General features: G+C 54.6%; 5 protein-coding genes across 5 annotated transcripts; 3 read left to right on the top strand and 2 right to left on the bottom strand.

Moving 5' to 3' along the window:
• Positions 1–1,026: 1,026 nt before the first annotated feature.
• On the top strand, positions 1,027–3,051 carry ACRALDRAFT_1053444 (uncharacterized protein; the record flags this gene model as incomplete). The annotated part of the gene is made up of 3 exons (XM_071015777.1): positions 1,027–1,394; positions 1,470–2,415; positions 2,479–3,051. The coding sequence occupies 3 exons, from the start codon at positions 1,027–1,029 to the stop codon at positions 3,049–3,051; spliced, it is 1,887 nt and encodes a 628-aa protein (XP_070880069.1).
• A 1,176-nt stretch (positions 3,052–4,227) lies between these two features.
• ACRALDRAFT_1026859 (uncharacterized protein) lies at positions 4,228–5,533 on the bottom strand (the record flags this gene model as incomplete). Its single annotated transcript, XM_071014804.1, has 2 exons — positions 4,228–5,312; positions 5,389–5,533. The coding sequence occupies 2 exons, from the start codon at positions 5,531–5,533 to the stop codon at positions 4,228–4,230; spliced, it is 1,230 nt and encodes a 409-aa protein (XP_070880068.1).
• A 5,372-nt stretch (positions 5,534–10,905) lies between these two features.
• ACRALDRAFT_1027448 (uncharacterized protein) lies at positions 10,906–13,372 on the top strand (the record flags this gene model as incomplete). The annotated part of the gene is made up of 3 exons (XM_071014816.1): positions 10,906–11,075; positions 11,436–11,588; positions 11,776–13,372. 3 exons carry the CDS (start codon positions 10,906–10,908, stop codon positions 13,370–13,372), a joined length of 1,920 nt encoding a protein of 639 aa, XP_070880067.1.
• A 1,644-nt stretch (positions 13,373–15,016) lies between these two features.
• On the top strand, positions 15,017–15,477 carry ACRALDRAFT_2094118 (uncharacterized protein; the record flags this gene model as incomplete). The annotated part of the gene is made up of 3 exons (XM_071022653.1): positions 15,017–15,152; positions 15,248–15,336; positions 15,409–15,477. 3 exons carry the CDS (start codon positions 15,017–15,019, stop codon positions 15,475–15,477), a joined length of 294 nt encoding a protein of 97 aa, XP_070880066.1.
• Positions 15,478–15,663: 186 nt separating this feature from the next.
• ACRALDRAFT_1066573 (glycoside hydrolase family 61 protein) lies at positions 15,664–16,475 on the bottom strand (the record flags this gene model as incomplete). The annotated part of the gene is made up of 2 exons (XM_071017363.1): positions 15,664–16,338; positions 16,410–16,475. 2 exons carry the CDS (start codon positions 16,473–16,475, stop codon positions 15,664–15,666), a joined length of 741 nt encoding a protein of 246 aa, XP_070880065.1.
• Between the last annotated feature and the right edge of the window lie 4,131 nt (positions 16,476–20,606).

Raw genomic sequence — 20,606 nt, 5'->3', positions numbered from 1 at the left:
TACCGAATACTAAGCAAATGTGTGGGAAGCAAGTCACGATGAGAGATCAAGCGCTAACCCTAATTCGGATATAAGACTGGGGTTGTTGTTTGTTATCGTCAACCTGGGGAAATATATCACGTGTGTTATCAGATGACCTGTGGGGTTCTGTTGATGATACTGGGATCCTCGAGAGATACATAAGGAGGAAGCTGCGAAGAAGAGCATAGTCACGATATTCACTAGTATTGATACGCAAAAAGACATATCTTGAGCTTTGATATCATCGTCAACTTGGACGTCCTCTTTGATATACTTCGTACGCATCCGGTTGTTTCTTGTTTCCTGCTGGCTTGTTTATACCCGCACCGTGTTAATAAACACGTTGATTTATCGATTCGTCGAGACCGAAAACAAACAGGTCTCGCCTCACTCAAGCAACCATTGACCGCCTACACTGCAGGTACTCATGTACCTACAAGTAAGGCAGGTACATCCCCTATGCTCCTCCTCGTTATCCGTCAAATGCAAAACCTATAATCAGACCATTTACGTCATGATTGTCCAGCTCCCAAATGGACATGTTCCGTCTTGTGATTGGATAATAGTGAGAGTACAGACACACCGTGACCTATGGAGTACCGTAATTAGGTTATGCACCCCCTGAAGCTTCCTAGCTCAATTTCAGCAGCTCGGCAGCCTCAGCTCTCCAAGGGTCATAGTGAACGGAACGTCCTTTCTTTTCCAGCCCCCCGCCTCCCTCCCTATAATTACCGCCCTACCTCCTTTCCCCAATGCCCTGACCCTATCCTCCCATCCTCGCTCGACCGTTTACCATCTCAGCCAAAGCAAAGGGGCCAATTCCAGCCGTAACAAAACTGTAGCCATGCCCAGGTCCAACTGGATATCCCGCCTCGTGGGCTGGGATCGTCCCCATCGTGCGCAACCGGCTTGGTTGCATGGAGACCGCCAGCGCCGTAAAGCCCCCGTGCCTTTCAATCGCTTTGCATGATCGAAAAGAAGCTCCTGGTAACCGAAACAACTAACATGTCGTCGTTGTCTTCGCCGTCGTCGTTTCTAGTTCTTCCTACCCATTCCCAAGGCGACCGTCACCTCTCGCCCATCGTCCCTCCGGCCGAGGTGACCAAGATTGCTCTGAAGCTGCGCCACCTCGTCGAGTCGGCCGTTCCCTGCGACCTGGAAGAATCCGAGATCACCAAGCCGCACAGCAACGTCATCACCATCAAGGTCGTGCAGGCCGCCAGAGAGGCTGGGGGGTCGGAGCATCGCGCATGCGTCGTCTTCTGTCTCCTCGTATGCAAGGCTTGGTTCAATCACCAGTCCACCGTCGAGTTGTGGGATGCCGATTTGCACCGCGGAAGAGCCATTGCCTGCGAGGTCATTGCAAAGAAGCTGTGCGATCCTCCTCTCTTTGCCCTATTTCTTTAGACCCATCACCTCGAGGCCTCTGACTAACAAAGAGCCGACAGAATCGAGACCGAGGACGACACGTCCTTCCTCCTCCACAACATCTTGCTTCGACGCTACTCCATCATCGTCGATGGCCAACCCACCTCTCCCGCCAACGTTATCGAGAGGGCCGTCGACCTCCACGCCATCGACGTCATCACCTCCTCCGGCTACCAAAAATGCGTTCACCACCTATGGCGCGGATGGCTCGTGCAGGACGAGGACGATCCCACCACCTTTGTCGACTACGCCAACCGGGACAAAGTCGGCTTCTTCACCCACCTAGATCCCGACCGGATCCGTGTCCCCCGCTACCAGAACGCCACCCAGCTCCTGGTCTCCATCGCCTTCCTCGTCCTCTTCACCATCGTCGTCAACACCCCCAACCCGTCCGGCCAGCTCGACGTCGCCGAGGTGCTGCTCTACGTCTTTACCCTCGGTTTCGTCTGTGATGAGATTACCAAGTTCTACAAGGCCGGTTACCACATCCTGGGCTTCTGGAACGCATTCAACGGCGTCCTCTACTCCCTCATCACCGTTTCCTTTGTGCTGCGCATGGTCGGGCTGGCGCATCCCCTGGACCACGGCCACGAGGACCCCATGCACCGCCGAGACTTTTACAGCACCCTGAGTTATAATTTCATCGCCTTCAGCGCCCCGCTGTTCTGGTCCCGGCTTCTGCTGTACCTCGACACCTTTCGCTTCTTCGGCGCCATGCTAGTCGTGCTCAAGGTCATGATGAAGGAATCCCTCATCTTCTTCGCCCTGCTGGCCGTGGTCATTATCGGCTTTCTGCAGGCCTTTATCGGCTTGGATGTCGTCGACGACATGGCCGCGGACGAGTATGGAGTCATCATCAAGGCCATGGCCAACGCCGTCATGCAGAGCCCCGAGTTCGATGCGTTTGAGAGGTTCTCGCCCCCGTTTGGCACTCTTCTCTACTACTTCTTTACCTTTATTGTCATGGTAAGTGATCACAGGAATTAGGGGGAAAAGGTAAAAAGGAGAAAAAAAACTCACACGTCCTAGGTCATCCTGCTTAACGTGCTCATCGCACTGTACAACTCGGCCTACGAAGCCATCTACGAAAATGCCGACGCCGAGTTCCTGGCCCTGCTGGCCCACAAGACGCTCCAGTTCGTGCGCGCCCCGGACGAGAACGTCTACATCCCGCCCTTCAACCTGGTCGAGATGATCATCATCGCCCTGTTCGGCTGGTGGATGCCGCGGGGCCGCTTCGAGCAACTGAACGACGTCGTCATGTCGTGCTGCTATGCCCCCGTCATGGTGGTGGCCGCGGCCTACGAGTCGAGGGTGGCTCACATTATCCAGCGGAGCCGTGCGCGCGGCGGGTCGGGCGACGACGACGACGACGTCGTCGACCACGAGTGGGAGCGCGTGGCCGCCGCCGCCGAGACGCAGGTCGACCTCGAAGCCGAGGGGTGGGCCAAGCTGTGCGAGGCGGCCAAGTCGGATGTCGAGGTCGAGCCCGCCGTGCAGGAGGTGCGCCAGCTGCGCGCTGAGGTGGACGAGCTGAAGCGCATGCTTGCTGACATCTCGCGGGCTGTCGGGGCCGGAGCGGCAGGGGAGGAAAGCAAGTAACTTCAGGGGACACTACTGCAGGAGAACTCCCTGGCCTTGCAGTTTTTACGACGGGGGAGCATGCGTTTGGGTACGCGATGTTGGACATGATATTGAGCGACGGCGTTGCGACTATCTTCTTTTTCTCTTCGACTAGGGATATTCTTGGATGTCTACAGTCTTTACTGCATCTCTTCAAGACGGCAGGCGAACCATTGGTACGGCCAAATATGACACCTCCGTCTATCCGATTCGTCTCGCGTCCCACTGGAGCAATGTGAGGGGTGGAAGCCACTGATTTGTTTTCCCTGCCAACAGGGGTGAATGAGCAGAAAGAGGTTTACGCCTGGTTGAGACCGATTCCCGTCATCTGCATCTTCCTTCCCATATCCCCTATCTTTTCCGTTCAAATTAACCAAACAAACATTTTATATGGCGCATTGGTGTTGACACGGGCGTGGACAGGGAGAGACCGGGAGGAGACGCCAGCCGACGTCCCCTAATGGACCTCAATCTCTCTCAGCACGACGCGAGAAGTTATATTGGAGACTACAGTGACAGCACTGAAATGGAGCCGGTTCCAGGTTCTTGGCTGCCACACAAGAACCACTCTTCCTTGGAAAAAGCACCCCGGACTCATTGCGCCAGAACGACGAGGATCATGGTATTTTACAGTATCTAAGGTTGACGCCGCATCTGAACCCAGAGGCTCTCGGCGTAGTGCCCATACCCGGGCCAAAGAAATATGCCGTTTCCAAGGGAGCGGATTCTGGTTACTCTCGAAGGACGGAGAAAAAAGTATGAAACTGCACCTGTAGGGCCGCGGCTGGCACCAGGTCTCAACCTCCATGCTACCACGGATGATATCGCGGGCATGGGCATGGCGCGTCGCGACTCGCCATCGACACTACAGACCCGAGCAGCCTCCCTGGTCTCATCTTTGATTTGGAGAACCCCATCTACAACGAGTCGGGTTTGCTGCCAGGCGATCGGGAACACCGGGACGGAGAACTCGATTTCGAAAATGAATAACAAGGAGACGATACTCCTGCAGGATACGGCTGGGGTAGTTGGCCACCAGTTCAATGAATCTGGTCTGATGATCTCGCGGTCGCTGCTTCTAGGACTCCCATTCGAGGCCTATGTGACTCGTTAGTACATATCGGTCGGTGGGAGCTGGTCGAAAAGAACACCTCATCACTCACACTCCTCGCAAAACGTCTCCCGGTTGGGCGACGCAGGGTAAACGTCCTGACCGAACGTCTCATTCAAAGAGACGGCGCCGACAGCCTCGCCGGACTCAAGGCGGATCCACGTGTCGAGCTCGCCCCGGGCCACCTTATCCTGGCGAAGGAGCAGCTGCCTCGCGCCGCGCTCAAAGTCGCCTGCGCCGCCGTAGCCCGTGCGCTGGCCGAAGCAGATGTTCAAGCCGTCACCCTCGGGCTGAACCGGGTAGCCGGGGAGCGAGTCGGCGGTCCACTTGTAGCACCACGAGGCTCCGTGGATGTGAGCGGTGAAGAGGCCCAGCATGCCGGGGGTGGACGTGACGGCGCGCATAAAGGGAACGTCCTGGCCGCCGTAGGAGCAGGTGCCGTTCCGGACGCCGTCGGGGCAGTAGTGCTGGGCCTGGGCGGTCACGTCCATGTGGTTGAGGCCGGGGTTGCGGTTGGGGTCGAGGCCGGGGCCGACCTGGATGGCGCGGAAGGCGTCGAAGGGGATGTGGACGAAGGCGAGGGAGGGGATGGTCCTGTTGAACTTTGCGGTGATGCGGTCGTTCTCGGCCACGAACCAGTCCACGACGTCGGGGTCGACCCAGTTGGGCCGGTCGATGCGCTGCCCCTGGTCGTCGAGCCGTTGGTACTCGAAGCCGCTCCGGGAGTCGAAGAACCAGAGGAGGAGCTCCGGGGTGCAGCCGCAGCCCGTGGGGCAGTCGGCGGCGAAGACGGGGAGGTAGTAGTTTGTCACGCCGAGGCGCTGCGGGTCGGGCACCATGGAGCGGGTGCGCGAGTTGGGGAAGCGCTTCTCGCGGGCGAACATGTCCTCGACGGACCGGTTGTAGCCCGGATCGTGGTTGCCGTGGAGGGTGGCCCAGGTCAGGCCGCGGTCGGCGAGGGGCTGGACGGCTTGGTCGATGTACTCGGTCGTGTTGTGGGAGAAGACGTTGTCGCGCGAGATGATGTCGCCGTTGATGACCACAAAGTCGGTCTCGGGCTCGTAGTCCAGGAGCTTGGCCACCGTCTTGGTCGTGAGGGCGTCTTGAATGGGTCCGACCGAGTCCGGCGCTAGATGGATATGTCGTGTGTCAGCGTGCGAAGGACCGCATGGATAGGGTGGAATGCCACTGGCGCGGGAGCTTACCTTCTCCGTAGTGAAGATCATCGAGGATGGAGATCTGGAAGGTGCCGTCACAGCGGAACGTCAATGCTTGGCCCGGGCCATTGGCGCCCTCGAGGGCGAGGGCGACAGCCGGGATGGCCAGAGCAGGGAGGACCTTGGACAGCATGAGGTTCGACTTTTCACGGGAGATGGCTATGACCGCTGCAGTGCATCTCTTGAGAAGCGAGGATCAGGAGGAGCTTATATGCCTACTTCTCTCATGCCCTAGGGCTTGACATTATATGAAGGATGCACATTGCCCACGTGTTATCCGGTGTCGTGCCCCGCGGCTGTGACCTGCGGCAAATGTTTGTTGCCATATCCCCTGGATGGATCATGGAAACAGGAGCGGGTGGTCCACTGGAGCCCACATGGCCAATGACGGCCTGCGCGCAAGGAACGTGGACGGTGTCGAGGACGTTGAATATGATGTAATTCAGAGCCATGGGCATATATATAATGGTATTACTGTGTTGTTATTGCATTGTTGCCCTTGTTGTTCTTATGCTTCTATTTATTGTCCTGATTATTTCTTGATTTTAGGTCGTAATCGCGCGCCTATTATGCGGCTCGTGGCATGATATTGCCGCCCAAAAGGTAATAGGCTTGACTGAATTACCTTGAGCTAAATCACAAATTCAATTCTTTATCCTTTGCGTGGCCGTCTAGACTCCTTATCGATTGGGGTCGTGGGACGAGACGGTGTTGATGGTTGGCGATTTGGAGATGTAAGGGGTGGGAATACTCCGACTGGGTCCTGTGAGCTGCCAGCCAACCGCCCAACAGCCAACCTGACAGAGTACGTTCTCTCTCGTAATAACCAGCACAATACTTCGTAGCCATCACGGACGCAAAAGGAGTAGGCCGGAGTCGTCCAGGGGTCACGTGTTAAACGAGGACGAGGATGTTAGAGAGGTAGCAGAGGAGTTCCACATCGGTGTTTTTATACAAAACGGTCCGAGGAACACACGGTTGGTCTGGTGCAGATATAAAGCTATTGAGCGACTGCTGCGAGAGCTTCAACCATCGTAGTCAATTGATATGACCGCCGTTTGCCGTTCGTTGGATCGCGTGCTTGATTGACGGCGTGGCAGTTGGTGGCACCTGGAAAGAGTCGAAACATCTGGTTGCCCGGGTTTAAAGGGGGAAAAAAAAAATCAAAAAAAATCAAAAAAAAAGAAAAAAATCGAGCGCCATAAAAAGGATGCCACGGCCATTTTGATGAATCGAGGATGGCCAGCCAGATGGCATCAAAGATGTGATCCCCGCGACCCATTCTCTTGACGGTGGTTTCGCCTCGACCAAGGACAACCCGATCGCGACGCGCATGCGACAGGCGCAAAAAGTCCCATGGGCCGCGTCGCGCGACATCTTCCCGTGACAAGCAACGCGTTCATCGCTGATGGGGATGTCGCGCGTCGATAAAATCAGGGTCATGTCAGAGAAGACGACAATGGGGATTAAAAATCGTGAACTTGTGCACTGCCGCTGGGTTAATGATTAGTACGGAGCAGGCGCAATTGAAAGACGCTGACCCGGTAGCGCGAGTCGTCACACATCCGATTACGTGGACTGACCTCCGGGTCAACGATGCCGAGGTCAGGTCGGTCGTGTGGCGTGGTTCGGTAGCGACGAGGACCACGCCAAATACTCGTTAGTTGCACGTTGGTTGGTCAATCTTTTCTTGTCGCGTAAAGATATCGCCCACGATCGTACGTCGTATGTATTCCTTTGCGAAGCTCGAGGCGACACTGGTGGCTTGTGAGATGGACCAGCCGACCAGATGCCAAGTTACTTCGTACTCGTGGCTTCTAGTCGACAAATGTCTTGTATTAATTCCTCCTTCCTCACGCCCATACCAGTCGGTCCTTTCAGTACCACCTCTGGGTGACACGGCGCCGAGAGCACACAAGCATGCCGGAGACGAAAGTATTGGGGAATTTGCATCCCGGGAGGCCACGCTGCAGTGCCAGTTGTGCCGACGGCGCTGGGCTGGGCTGAGACGACCCGGGAAAGGCCGCGAGGTTGATTGGCCAGAAGGCCCAGGGGTGCGTAATAAAATGGATGCGCCCAAGATGCGCAACAGGCCGAAACGAGCTTAAGGCGTCGGTTCATTTGCCACCCCGAGTTTTGTTGCTTGGCTTGTTGTTCCCGCGGGGCGCGCGAGAGCGACTCCCTTGGCGCGAAGCGAACGGGACGAGCAAGACATCATCTCGGCGGCACACACCCACCACCAAATCATTACGTGAAACCGTCGACAAAGGCAGTGGAGCTACCTGGGCAACGGACGGCCAATTGTCCGGGTGGGTGCCGCAATCGGCGAAGCCAATTTAACTGGGCACCGCGAAGTGATTGGGAGGAAGATGAGCCGGGCAAGACGGCGCCGATCGTGCCACGAACAAGCCGGAAGCACCGGGCAACAGACCGTCTGACACTTGGGCATTCTCGGTCAAGTGTCGATACACTGAGACGTACAGCGCGGTACCGCATTTCAGGAATGATCAATTGAGGCCATATGCTTATTGTAGTCGAGTGGGTGGGAGGGACGAAAAAGGAGAGAAAGAGAATGAACGAGTAAAGAAGGCCAGGGACTTTGAGGCACGAGAGATATTTACTTGTATTAGTGTACATACCGTAACAGACGGCCTGGACGGGAAACCGTCACGATTACGGTTTGAGCTGGTCACGCTTGGCAGTCTGGGGTACAGTACGGATGCCACGGTAAGGTACGGTACGGTACGGTCGGTACAGTGGTCGGTGACGGACTGGCGATGGGATTGCTCGTAGATCCCGCGAATGCCAACGTCTCAGGTAGCCTCTACGCATCGGGATTGCCCTGCAAGTCTCGGGATAGCGTCGATCATCAGATGGCGAGGATGTGAAACGTGCGATAACGCAGATGACGTCGTGATGTGGCCGCCATTGCCGTTGCTCATTCAATTGGAAGTAGCTATGGCGACGGGAGCTTCCTTTGTGCTTCGCCCTCTCGTCCTCGGCACGGGTGTATCGTATCTTTGGTACCCAATTCCTCGTCTGAAGGAGTACCTGCGTAGGTACCTACCTCTACCGGGCATAGAACTATTCCAATCCATCTCGGTGGATACAAACGAGCCGAGAGACGCGTTTGGTTTGTATTTGACAGTATTCAGGAGGTACAAAGGCGCCGAATTTGTCCTCCACTCGTGCGGTCACGAGTACCGGGACGCGCGAAGTAGAGCGGCACCTTGTCAAACAGTAATTACTTTGTACCTACGAAATGCTTCCCGTGATTATCCTCAGCCAGCATCAGGACCGAGTTTGAATCGCAGGATGTATTACTGCTTCGCTATCGACACATAGTCTGGAGTGAGTCTGTGGTCCTTTTTCTTCGTCGCCCTTTATCCTTTGTCGTGTTTTCATTTCTCTACGATGCGATTGACAGTCGATGATCGACACCCCTACGACTCCGAGCCGAACGAGGATACTTCCGCCGACGTCCGGCCGACGGAGAGGCTAAACTAGGAGGCTGCCACAAATGACGATGGATTTCGTTTGGCAGGATTTGGACAGGCGCATCAGTTACAAACGCGCAAAGAAACACAAGATTATTGAGAAAACAAAAGGAATCAAAATTCTCGGCAATATTCTCATCTTGCCTCTGCCTACATCATCCCCTGTGCCTGTCTGGTCGCTCTTTGAGTTCTTGAAGTTTTTTTTTGTTTTTTGTTTTTTTCCCGGTACGCCGCAGGGAGAACAGGTGGAGACAGTGCGTGGCTGGGATGAAACAGTGTGCGATCCGAAAGAAGGCAAGGGAGGACGTGAGGGGAGAAAATCGAAAAAAGAACCCAGGCAGGAAACTGGCAATACATAAAGCGCTGGGAGAGCAAAACTTATATTGACAAGCAATCGGACGCGCTTCACAACAAGGCGGCCGAGAATAGAATCATGACCGACAGCGACGGGTCCTGTTCGGGTCGTCGTGACGGAACGGATGGGGGCGCCACCTTTTTCCTTTTCGTTTCTATTTCCAGCCTGTGGTACGGTAGGTAATTATCGTATTCGTACTAGTACCGTCCCGATTCATACCATTAGTAGCAATTGACGTAATATACGGTACAGCAAAACGCCATGTGCCAGCTCCGTTACGGCACAAAGTCCACTTTTGGGGAATGGTAGACCCCGTCCTGGAGCTCCAGCTCCCGGCACCGTCACCCGACCTGCCCGTGCCCTGCACCCCCGTCCAGGCGGCCTTTTCAAATCCCCAGTTGTGTGTCCATCTCGTTGCTCCGAGGAAGGAAGGGCCCAGGAAGCCCTTTCCCCCCCTAATGTTGGACCAGGGTCCCCACCCGCCACACTCTTTCCCCCCCCCTTCTCCCCTTCGCCTTCCCCCTTTTTAACATGCCCAGAAGGTCCGCCCGACCGTGTTGCCCCTCAGGCCTTCGGGCCCTCGCCGTCCTGCGTTGAACCCCCCAGGACTCCGCCGCCCTCCCCACAAAACTTTTTTCCTTTCTTTTACCTTTGCCCGTCCCCTCCGAACCCTACCCTCCGTCCTTCCCCCTTCTCCTTCTCCTTTCTCAATTTCTCTTTTTCCTTTTCCCCATCGGCTTCCGACCGGCACCTTCAAACTCATCATCATCGTCATATCGTCGAATCCCCACATCATCCGACCGAAAGGCCACCGAGCCTACTTTGTATCAATCGGCGTACATCGTCACCCGCCTTTTGAAGTCTGGTTCCCATTTTCCGAATCCCTTCCGGCATCTGTGGACGGCTTCCATCCCCCGGACCTCCATCTTCCGGGTCGTCTGCGTTTCCATCCGCGTTTGCGTCTCATCGTCGTCGCCTTCAATCGTGCGTTCGACAGAGTTGGTGAGAGGGTGACGCCAGCACCACATCTTCGTCTCCTCTTCAACCGGTCGCGTTTTCATTGTCTGCTTTTTGTCGCCTGACGACCGACCGACCGTATCTCTTGCGACCGCAGCCAACGAAATAATCGGACCCAGCACAAGACGTGCCCTCGTTCAGCCACTCGACTATTCGCCGCCACCCGCCCACGAAATTCTTTTTCCCTCTAATTTCCCTCGAAACTGACCAACGGAACGGGGCCGACCACCATTCATCACCTCCGCTCCCCAGTTCGCTCCGGCATCCACGACCCCGCAGCACGCCCGTCTTCTCTACTACTTTTCTCCCTCCCCTCCCGTTTCACTTACTTCTTCTCCCTTTTCCTGCCCTCCGCTTTGATTCCCCCTCCATTTACGCAAACACATCGCCTTTTTGGTTTCACTTCCCCGCGACCCTGGATTCGACTTGGGTCGCTTTGACGACTTGTCACCAACGCCCACAAACATCATCACCTTGTTACCCAAGAAACGCACGCGCCCTCGACCCTTGATCATGTCGGGCGTTGTCCGATCCACCGCCCTCAGGGCTGGGGGTGCCTGTGTGCGCTGCCGCAAGGGCAAGACCAAGTGCGTGTACGAAAACGGTCGCGCGCCTTGCAAGAATTGCGCCAAAGGCATGCACGAATGCTACCTGCCGTCCGAGTCCATGGCCGGCTCCGCGCCCGCCCGACATGCTGCGCATCGTCCTGCGAGAGAGAGCCTCCCTGCGTCAGGCACTTCGAGTGATCCTCGCGCCACCAGTGCGGCTTCCGTTTCCCGTCACGGCGTACCTGTCGCCAGCGACAAGTGAGTTTTGTTTTTCGTCTTTGTCTATTATTTTCCCTCTTCATCTCGTTTCTTTTGTTGCTCTTCCATGTGCGGCGCTGGCCGTACTACACCTCGCCGACTTTCCCACCCTCCTACTTCACTTGCTCATCCCTGCGTGCGGATTCCCGGCCAAAAGACTTGGCCCCGACCGAGGCGCCGCCTCCACGCGCAATATTTTCGAGCCCTTCCTGGCCACGTTCCCCCATCTTCGCTCCTCGCCCCACATGCCCAAGCCCTATTGGTGGTCGCGGCCCTAGACCTCCGAAGCCTCCGTCCCCGTGCCACGAGCGAACCCACCGCTAGCCACCGCCAACCCCCGCTAACCCTCCATCGTGACAGAATTACCCCCGATCTTCTTCAAGAGTGCGAGCGCGTCGTCTCCAAGACGTACCCGGCTTCGGTGGCTTTACACAAGCCCACTTTCATCACACAACTCAAAAACTCTTCGCTTGAGCCAGCGCTCGTGTATGCGCTCCTGACATGTGCGGCAAGGTAAGCAATGCCTTTTTTTTTTTTTAAAAAAAAAAAAAAAAAGAAAAAGAAAAAAAAATTCCCTCCGTCTTCCTGCCCGTCCGACTCGGCTCGGTTCGGCAACTTAGGTACCCTTCCGACGGGTACCCTTTTCGCCGACCCACATCTGCTTATTCCGAATCCCAAACTAACCTCGAATCGGATGCAGGAGTTCGCCAGCGCTCATCCGCCGTTACGGTGGTCAATCAGGCGCCACGGGGGCCGCCGAGCACTTCGCCAGCAAGGCCATGAGCATCATCAACCACAACCTGGATGCCCCTTCCCTCGCCGACCTTCAGGCCATCTGCCTCATCATCATCCATGAGTGGGGCTCTCGCAATGCCGTTCGTGCGTACATCTACCTCGGCCAGGCCAGCCGGATGCTCCAGATGTACCGGGTCCTCCACAGCCACCACGTTGGCGAACACGGCAATACCGAGCGGTTCCTGGAGGACGAGTCGTTCCGTCGCGTCCTTTGGCTGCTCTACATCCTCGATTGCCTCCTGACCAGCCATCCCGGTCGTCAGCCGGCTCTCTCCGTCGCCGATACGCTGGGCGTCTCCTTGCCCTGTTCCGACATGAACTTTGCCTTTGGGAATGCCGTGTACGTCAAGACGCTGAACATGACCGACCCGCCGCACATGCCGCATGGCGCCCAGGCGGACGCGGTGGGTGAGTTTGGCCACATCGTGCTGGCCACGCGCATCTGGCGCGACGTCCTCCAGATGCTCATGTCCCCCGAGCCGTTCAGCGAGTCCACCTGCGCGCAGCTCGTGGCCGCCGTTGACGAGTTGCGGCAATCGCTGCCCATGCAGTACGTCGAGAAGCCCGGCCAGATCAACCTGCACATCACCATGGGCTCCGGCTTCACGTACGCCATGCTCCACTGCATGCTGCATTGCTCGTCCATCTTTGTCCACCGGCGCCGCCTGCTGCAGTACGTCAACGTGCACAACTTCAACGTCGAGACGTGGCGCCTCACGCCGCAGTGCCACGAGATTGTCGACCGTCTTTTCACCTCGTGCCACGCCACCATTGCGCTGCTTTCGGCCCTCGAGGCCGGATTCGACAAGGATACCATCCCCTGCTACCCCATCGCGATGCTCTTCTCGGCCTTCACGGCCGGCGCTACGGTCGCCTACCTGTCCCTGAAGGGCCTCACGCCGCCGAATGCCTGTGAGACGGCGAGCAACCTCGTCCGCGACGGGCTCCGTTTCATGCAGGACGGCGTCGACACGTGGCCCCTCATCGCGTCGTGGCTGCGCCACCTCACGGTGATGCACCGTGTCCTGGACAGCGACAGCGCGGCGCATGCGGCCCAGGGGAGAGCCGACAGTGTGCACGCGTCGTCGGTCAAGGACGACGTCGCGTCCAATGCCGACTCGAACCAGCCCGACTCCATGGACTACGACCATGGGACGGGGATGCACAAGCACCGGTCCACCAGCGAGAGCGGACGGGGTAGCGAGCCGCCGGTCCCGGTACCCCGTCGACCCGGCGTGACGACGATCAACGGCGGATCCGGTGGTATCGGCACGCCGTCTGCTACGACGAGCCCGCCGCCGGTCAAGGCCGACGAGGTGAAGCGCTCTCCCGAGTCGGCGCACGGCCCCGCGCCGGCTGTGAGCAACGGACACGACCAGGGTGCCAATCAGCCAGCGGCTCCGGCGCCGCAGGACATGACGGCGTTGGAGCTCTGCGTGGCTTTTGAGCGACAGCTGCTCGAGCTGGATGACCTCGCTGCCTTTATGGGTGGCGGGGTCTAGAGAGGAGGGTACCTCCCCCTTTCGCTTCTTTTCTCTCGGCTTGTACTATCATCTTCCTACGATTCGGCATCTGGATTCGGGAGCTTTTGTCGCGGTATCGTCGGCTACAAGGACCTGCGTACCAAAAGCGCTACTGGGGAGCTTTGTTACAGTAGACGTGGTTGACATTGATCGGTTTGGTTGTAATCAATGAGGACATGGGTTCCATCCCTGTTTGGGAGGCGTTGGGAGGGCAAGGAGATGAGGCGTCGAAGATCTGTGGCGACGTGGGCATTCTTGTTTCATGCTTGTTGCTTTCTTTTCTTTTCTTTCCTCTTCGTCTTCTACTCTCGTCTTTCTGTTTGGTTGCCGTGCGCATCGTGTTCTATTGAACAGATGGAAGGACCTGGTCTGGCGGCGGTCGGGGGTGCGGTGCAACGACGTGTTGAGTACAAAGTATGCCGGGCTGTTCGGTATGGCGTTGGGAGTTGCGGTTCTGGCACGTGCACCAGGTGTACGGCTGTAATAGTATGGTCTGCCATGCCTGACGCGAGAATACAACAGTTTAACCAGTTTCTTTGCTATTGCCCAGGGAATGTCTACAAGGACATGACGAGCCTCGGGCATGACCTGGACGAGCTTGGTTCGGCACTGGATGCCAACGGTATGCGACGAGGTGTTAGGCCGGTGACAAGCCGGTGCCCCGGGCCTTGACCGCGTTGCCCGAAATAGTTTCTGTCTCCGAGTGGCAATACGAGCATTGGACTGCCGGGCGTTCCCCATTTTCTCCCTCCTTATACATGCCATCCTCCGTCTACCGAGAAGCGATTCGACAAGGTCCCTTGGCCGCGTACCGGCGCGCCCGAGAAGCCATAATAGACCTCTCGGGTGATCCAGTGGCTTAGCAAGCCAGACAGAATCGAAGGGATGGCTAATGGTCAAATGGCACACGTAAGGACGAGATTCCGAGTCTCCCTGAGTAATGACTACGTCTGTTTAAGATGGAATGACACGGTAGGACAAAGGGATATCCCACTTACTTGACCTGAATTCCAGCAAAGTGCGTGATCCGGCACTTTAGATTCCTTAAAATAGCAACGAAATACCAAACCTTTGATACCCGAGCCATCCTCCTCGTAATTTCTTCGTATTGGGCCGCCCAGCGACGATCGCTGTCTTGGCCGGCGCAGTATCATGGGGGACGCTTGGGCTGGCGGCCGTCAGACTTGCATGCCCTATTCCCCCGACTCGTCCACTCTCCGCAACTTCACTGGCCTTTTGGTCTTTGTATCACCCCACCTCACACGCCGTCTTACATCCAAGTCCGGCGTTGGGATTCCCGACCGGTACGCTCGGCGCCGTACTAGGAAATGCAGGGAAGATCGCTACCATCTACGTGTGTGGCCCAAGGCCGACTTACACGTATAGATCCTCCCAGCACGGACTTTGGGCCGAGAATGACGGTTATGACGACAATCCAGACCCTATATGAGTCCCTCGTCTCCTCGCTATTAACGTGGGACTTGAAAGGCTTAAAACGAACGCACCCGAAGGTATAAAGAACAAAGCACACAAGTCGCACGACGTCTTGATTCTCCTCGGCAGAACCACACTCCTGAAGACTCAACTAACAGAACACACACGAGTCAACTCTCGATTATCGCCATGAAAGTCATCAGCTTCCTTGCCGCGTCTGCCTTTCCGGCACTCGCCACGGCCTATTTCTACTGCCCTTCTGTCAACGCGACGGGATTCAACCCATCCTGCTGCCATCAAATCGTCGGACAAGTGGGCGTTTGGTGTATGTTTTCTTTTCCTTTCTTATTTCGTCTTCTCAATCCCTTCCGCTATATCCTTTCTCCCTTCATGGCCCTGGTTACTGACAGTGATGGGCAGGTGTCGGCGCTCATCTCATCGGGGGCGAGCCAAACTGGGACTGCAACAATGGCCCTCCTCTGAACGTTGAAGGATGCTGCCAGTCTCTGGTGAGTCGCACATCATCTCGCTACGTTGCAAATCCCACGCAAGGGAATGGACTGGGCTGACCGGCTTCACAGAACTACACCAACCCGAATACCGGGTATAGTCTGCACCTATGCACTCAAGCTTCGCAGCCACGCTTCTAGAGGCAAATTAGTTTTACACTGGTTATTCCGTCGTTACAACTTTGCACGTTCACTCCGACCGCCTGACGTCTCTGAACATGTCATTACTCAATACTCATAACGCTATGGACTACTGAATATAGACAAGTTGAAGCCCAAGCTAATGCTGTCATCAATGCTGTGACTAGTCCCCCGTACCTACACCCCCTAACAAGTGATGGGCCGAGGACCCGGAGCCTGGTACGGCTGGAGGTTGTTGTCAGGCTTGCCCGACGACCCATAGATCATAATCTGAATCGACGGGTCGGAAGCGTCGTAGACGCCCGGGATGGCGTAGGTCTGGCTGGGCTCAAAGTCGCCGCCGCTGGTGACGCGGATGTTGGCGCACGAGGTGTAGAACTGGGCGCCGCCGCGGGCGTAGGCGGAGTGGAGGGCGAGCAGCTCGACGCGGAGGAGGTAGTCGCCGGGGGCGATGCAGGCGGGGAGGTCAAAGTAGAACCAGCCGTCCTGGGCGATGAGGGTGTCGACGGCCCAGGTGCCGGTGGAGGTGTCAAAGTTGTCCTCGGCGACCTTGAACCACTCCTGGCCCTGGGTCGGGGCGGTGGCGGCGTCGTCGACGCGGGCGAGCCAGGCGGTGATGGGCCCCTTGTGCGAGGCGGCGATGGGGTTGTCCGGGTCGCCGGGGAACTGGGCGCCGCCGATGACGTGCTGGTACCAGGCGCCGATGGAGTCGCCGGCCTCGACCTCGATGACGTCGGTTGACTGGTGCGTGACGAGGCCGCAGGTGAGGGCGGGCGAGGTGACGTCCTCGACGGGGTTGTTGATCCCGGGGGCGCGGAGGCCCGAGAGGAGGGGGGCTTCGTCGCCGTTTACGGAGATGACCTGAGGGTGTTAGCGGCGGACCGACGGTTGGATCTGAACTGGCACGGGATTTTCTGAGGGCCGTTAGGTACCTGAAAGATGGCATGGCCATGGGCCAGGGCGGCAAGGCCGAGGGCGGAAGCGGCGGCGTACTTCATCGTGGAGATGAGGATGGAGGGTCGAATAGGGGGGATAGAATAGGAACAGAAGAGCACCAGGTCGAGGCACGGCCCTTAAGTAGTCACGACAGACACAACGATGGTGCTGGGGTCGCCATGACAAGCCCAGAAGAATGTCACGTAGGCCTCAGTTTCGGGACACTGATGCAGATCTTCCGTCGATATTGTGCCCCCATACAGTACCGAATGGAACCTTCCCCCCTTTTTGACTACGAATGCCCCCCTTTACTGCGAAGGCATCCTTGGAAACGGCAACCCCACGGGGCATGCTGACTTGCAGCGAATGAAGAGGCAGGTCAGTGCCGGCGGAGTCGATCTAAATTTGGCTCCCAGATATTGCGGGATATTATATACCGTGCTCCTATATTATCTGATGAGGAGCTTCCTGTTCTGTGGTCATTGCTTCTGTCGTCATTGGCTTCCAGAATCAAGGACCCTCTTGAGGAGACTTGCATGCCCAACTATGGTCTGTCCAATCCATGAAAGCCGAGACCGGAACGTCCAGTCGTCCAGTAGGTTGAGGGTTATGGACAAAGTGAGGATGATGGATGCATCACACAAGCGAGTGAGATGTTGCACGGATGTGCACATCTATACCTGTCAGTCCTCATGACATGTTCGGCATCTCGTCGGGCACATGGCCACTCCCGGGACCGGTTTGACGATAGATTATACTTACAAGGCTGTGGGGAAAGCCGACGAGTGACAACTTGACGATCCAACGCGGCAGTGAGCGATCGATTTCCCCGAGTGGCTGGTCCCCGATGCCAGGAACCCGGGGGATCATCGGGTTACAGTCGTCAGGCGAGAGAGGCGATCACTTCCACATTGAGAACGGAACAAGTATGGCGATGTGGTATTGCAGGCGGAATAAAGGGCAGCGAATTCCGAAGTTGGTGTCCTTGCCCCCACCGTGCCTCGAACAGAATATCACGGGGAGATGTTGTGCTTACCTTGACAGGAACTGAACGAACTGACAGGATGACTGTGGCATCGCTAGGCCTAGCCATCCATGGACCATGGTGATATCTTGACACGTGGGAGGGAGTGAGAGCACAAGTAGGTGTAACGAGTGTGTGATGGTGGTGCAGGTATGTGGTGATGAATGGCTGGAGTCGCATCGAGGGCAGCATGCTGCTCACCAGGTACCTTGGGCGACTGTTGTAACGGCATGTGGTCAGCCCGACGTGTGGCATAGTACATAGTCGTCATGTGGTTGTATTGTAAGACTTGATGTGACTGAGTTGAGCGGACATGGAGGTTTTGAGAGGAGGACAGTAAGATGTCGGTATGAGATGAGAGTGTAATGTGAGCGTCGGGAGGAGATGAGAGTAAATGGAGTAACATGAGCGGAGAACAGCGAACCGAATAAGGGGCACTGGGAAGATGAGAACTCAACGCTGGGCTTGGCTTGTCAGTCTCATCATGAGAGTTGGTATGACTTGTAAGTGAGCAGATGCACTCGTCAGTCCCAGGCCTCATCGACGCCTTTCATGCATCAGTTTCGCATCTGATTATACGAGTAGGGGCTTTTAATACCTCAACTGCCACTACTCGATGTTAGTTATCCCTAGGCATTCACTCCCGGAGGAGACATCTTGACCCGCTGTCGTCGATCCCACACATCACTCGCTGCATTACGTCGGACTCGGCCTAAGAGGTCGCTAATGTGATGCTAACGTTATCTTTGCGTCCCTTAATCCTTATCTGCTGTGTGGGATCAAGTGTCAGAATGACTCGGTCTCACAAGAACACAATTTGATGGCTCGTCCTCTTATCCACGGACGTAGCGGGGAAGGATGAAATAACGCAGGATGGATTCCTGTAATTCCCTCGCCCATTTGACCGAGGCCTTGACCATTGGGGCTATTTTAGGAACAGGAAGATTTTTTCTTCTTTCTTTAATAGAGAAAGAAGTAAGAATAAAATAAAGACTGCGTAGGATCTGCGCGGTTAGCTCCCGCGGGACAATGAAAATGTCTTAGACAGTTGGTCTCAGAGCGGCTATCCCCTCGTCTAAGAGCGAGAATAGTAACGGCGGTGAAGTGTCAGACACGGCATGGAAGAAGAAAGGGGAGAAGAAACAGAAAGAAGAAAAGGAAATAAAAAGGAATACCCAAGATAGACGGGCGCTTACATTGGCCTTGTGGGCCCAACCCGGCGAATTGGACTGGTGTCACACGTCTCGTTGCTCATGACCCTGAGTAATCTTACCCTTCGTCTCTCGTTGGCTAAAAATGGGGAATCAGGTTTTCAGAACGGCCGGCTTGTCCCTAGTGGATGAACGGAGTGTCCACGACAGACTGGCAGAGAGCACCGGTCCGGACCCTATCCCTGTTCGGTCTGTATATACCACCTAACCCGATTAGGAAGGTTAGGCGACTGTATATGTAAGTATAATCTTAGCTTCCGAATATCCACGTACCGATATATCGCGATAAAAAAGTAGGAAGGTTAGATAAACCTCTATCTCTATAACCTAATAGTTTATGCCTTAGACTATAAATTCGCTGCTATTTTACCCTTTTTTATATTAGTCTCCGAGTCCACGAAAGCATATAATGTCCTTTAATTATCCACCTCTATTAATAACTCTAATAGCGGCCTCCCACGAAGACCTACTCGTCGCTATTAAGGCGTATTACTGTTAGTATGGATTTAGCGTTATTAGGTCCCGATCTAGAACCCGCGTAACCGGTAAAGTCTTCCGTGTAATACTCGCCTATAACCGTAGCGGCTAGCCGAGACTATCTAGAGCCCTGCTTAGAAAGACTAAAACAGCTAAAATCGAGTGCCCTTAGACTGCCGAAATAGTACTAATTAGGTCGATCTAGCAGTTCTATATCGGCGATAGGGACTATTATATCTATCCGCCTCTTACTCGTGAAGTCATAGCGGCCTTAGTAGTGGCGAGGCTAGACTCTTAAAGGGCGGCCGGTATATCGCGGATCGTGGATATAATCGAATAATTATCTAGGATAGGAAAGCTAACCGCCTTAGAAATTACTAAGTAAACGCAGTAAAAGCTTAGGGAGGATCTGTCTGGCGGTCTTATAATTAGCGAATAGGATATCCGGAACTATTAACGCCGGCTATAGCGTAAGAAGTACGGTCCCCTATCTTTAACGCAGTATTTCCTTAAGAAATTAGAGGCAGGGGAGTTAGGCGCCTGCTATGTTTTTCGTTATTATAACGATAAGACGGGACGTATCGATATAATCTTTTAGACCTATTAAGACTATATCGAGTAGTGGTAACGGAATCCAGAACTATTAATAATAGATTATACCTATTCTGTTAGTATAAGAGTATAAACTAGCCTTAGATTATTAGTAAATAACTAACCTTAACTTAGGTAAATCGGTTTAATATACCGCTATTTAAAGTCACGGGTATAGCCGCTGATTATAGCTCGTATAACTATTACTTTGCCCTAGTATTAAGGGAAAACTATATAGTATACGAATAGCTTTATAAGAGGATAGAATAGGTAGCTTTAATCGAAGATATCGAGCTTCTATATACTATTATCACCGACTTTAAAAAGGCCCTTAAAAATACGTTAAGCTTTATTTTCCCCTCTATTCTATAGTAGCTTTATATCTAGCACGTAATAAAAAACGTTACTATAAATATACGGAAGAAATAAAACGGCCCCCTTAAAGGTAGTAGCCTTATATCGGCAGGTAAGTTTATAATCTTTTTTCCTTTAGTGTTTTAGTGGTTTAGCTATTTACGTGTCTTTATTTTTATATATATATACGTACCTATATACGAAATTATAATTAGGCGGATATAATTTATATATTCGCTTAATTTTTTTTCTTAGCCTTTTATTAGTCTAAAATATTTAACCTTTCCGCTTTTAGTTAGTGTAGTAAAAAAATTTCACTAACCGAATATTAGCTATATAGGAATTATATAATAATAACTCGGTTATATATAATAACCACGCGCGTAACGAGGATAGTAATAACGCCGTCGCCTCCCGATATATTAGGGCTAATACTACGGACCCGGAAGTTAACGCCTCGGTCGCCTTATAGGCTAAGGACCAGGATAATGCTTAGGCATAGCTAAATCCACGTGCTTTAGTATTAACGGAGTCCG

This window comes from Sodiomyces alcalophilus (assembly GCF_042370955.1).
Source record: "Sodiomyces alcalophilus JCM 7366 unplaced genomic scaffold ACRALscaffold_1, whole genome shotgun sequence".
Taxonomy (NCBI): Eukaryota; Fungi; Ascomycota; class Sordariomycetes; order Glomerellales; family Plectosphaerellaceae; genus Sodiomyces; species Sodiomyces alcalophilus.
Note: the sequence above shows the minus strand (reverse complement) of the source record. Positions and strands in the feature narration are given on the sequence as shown.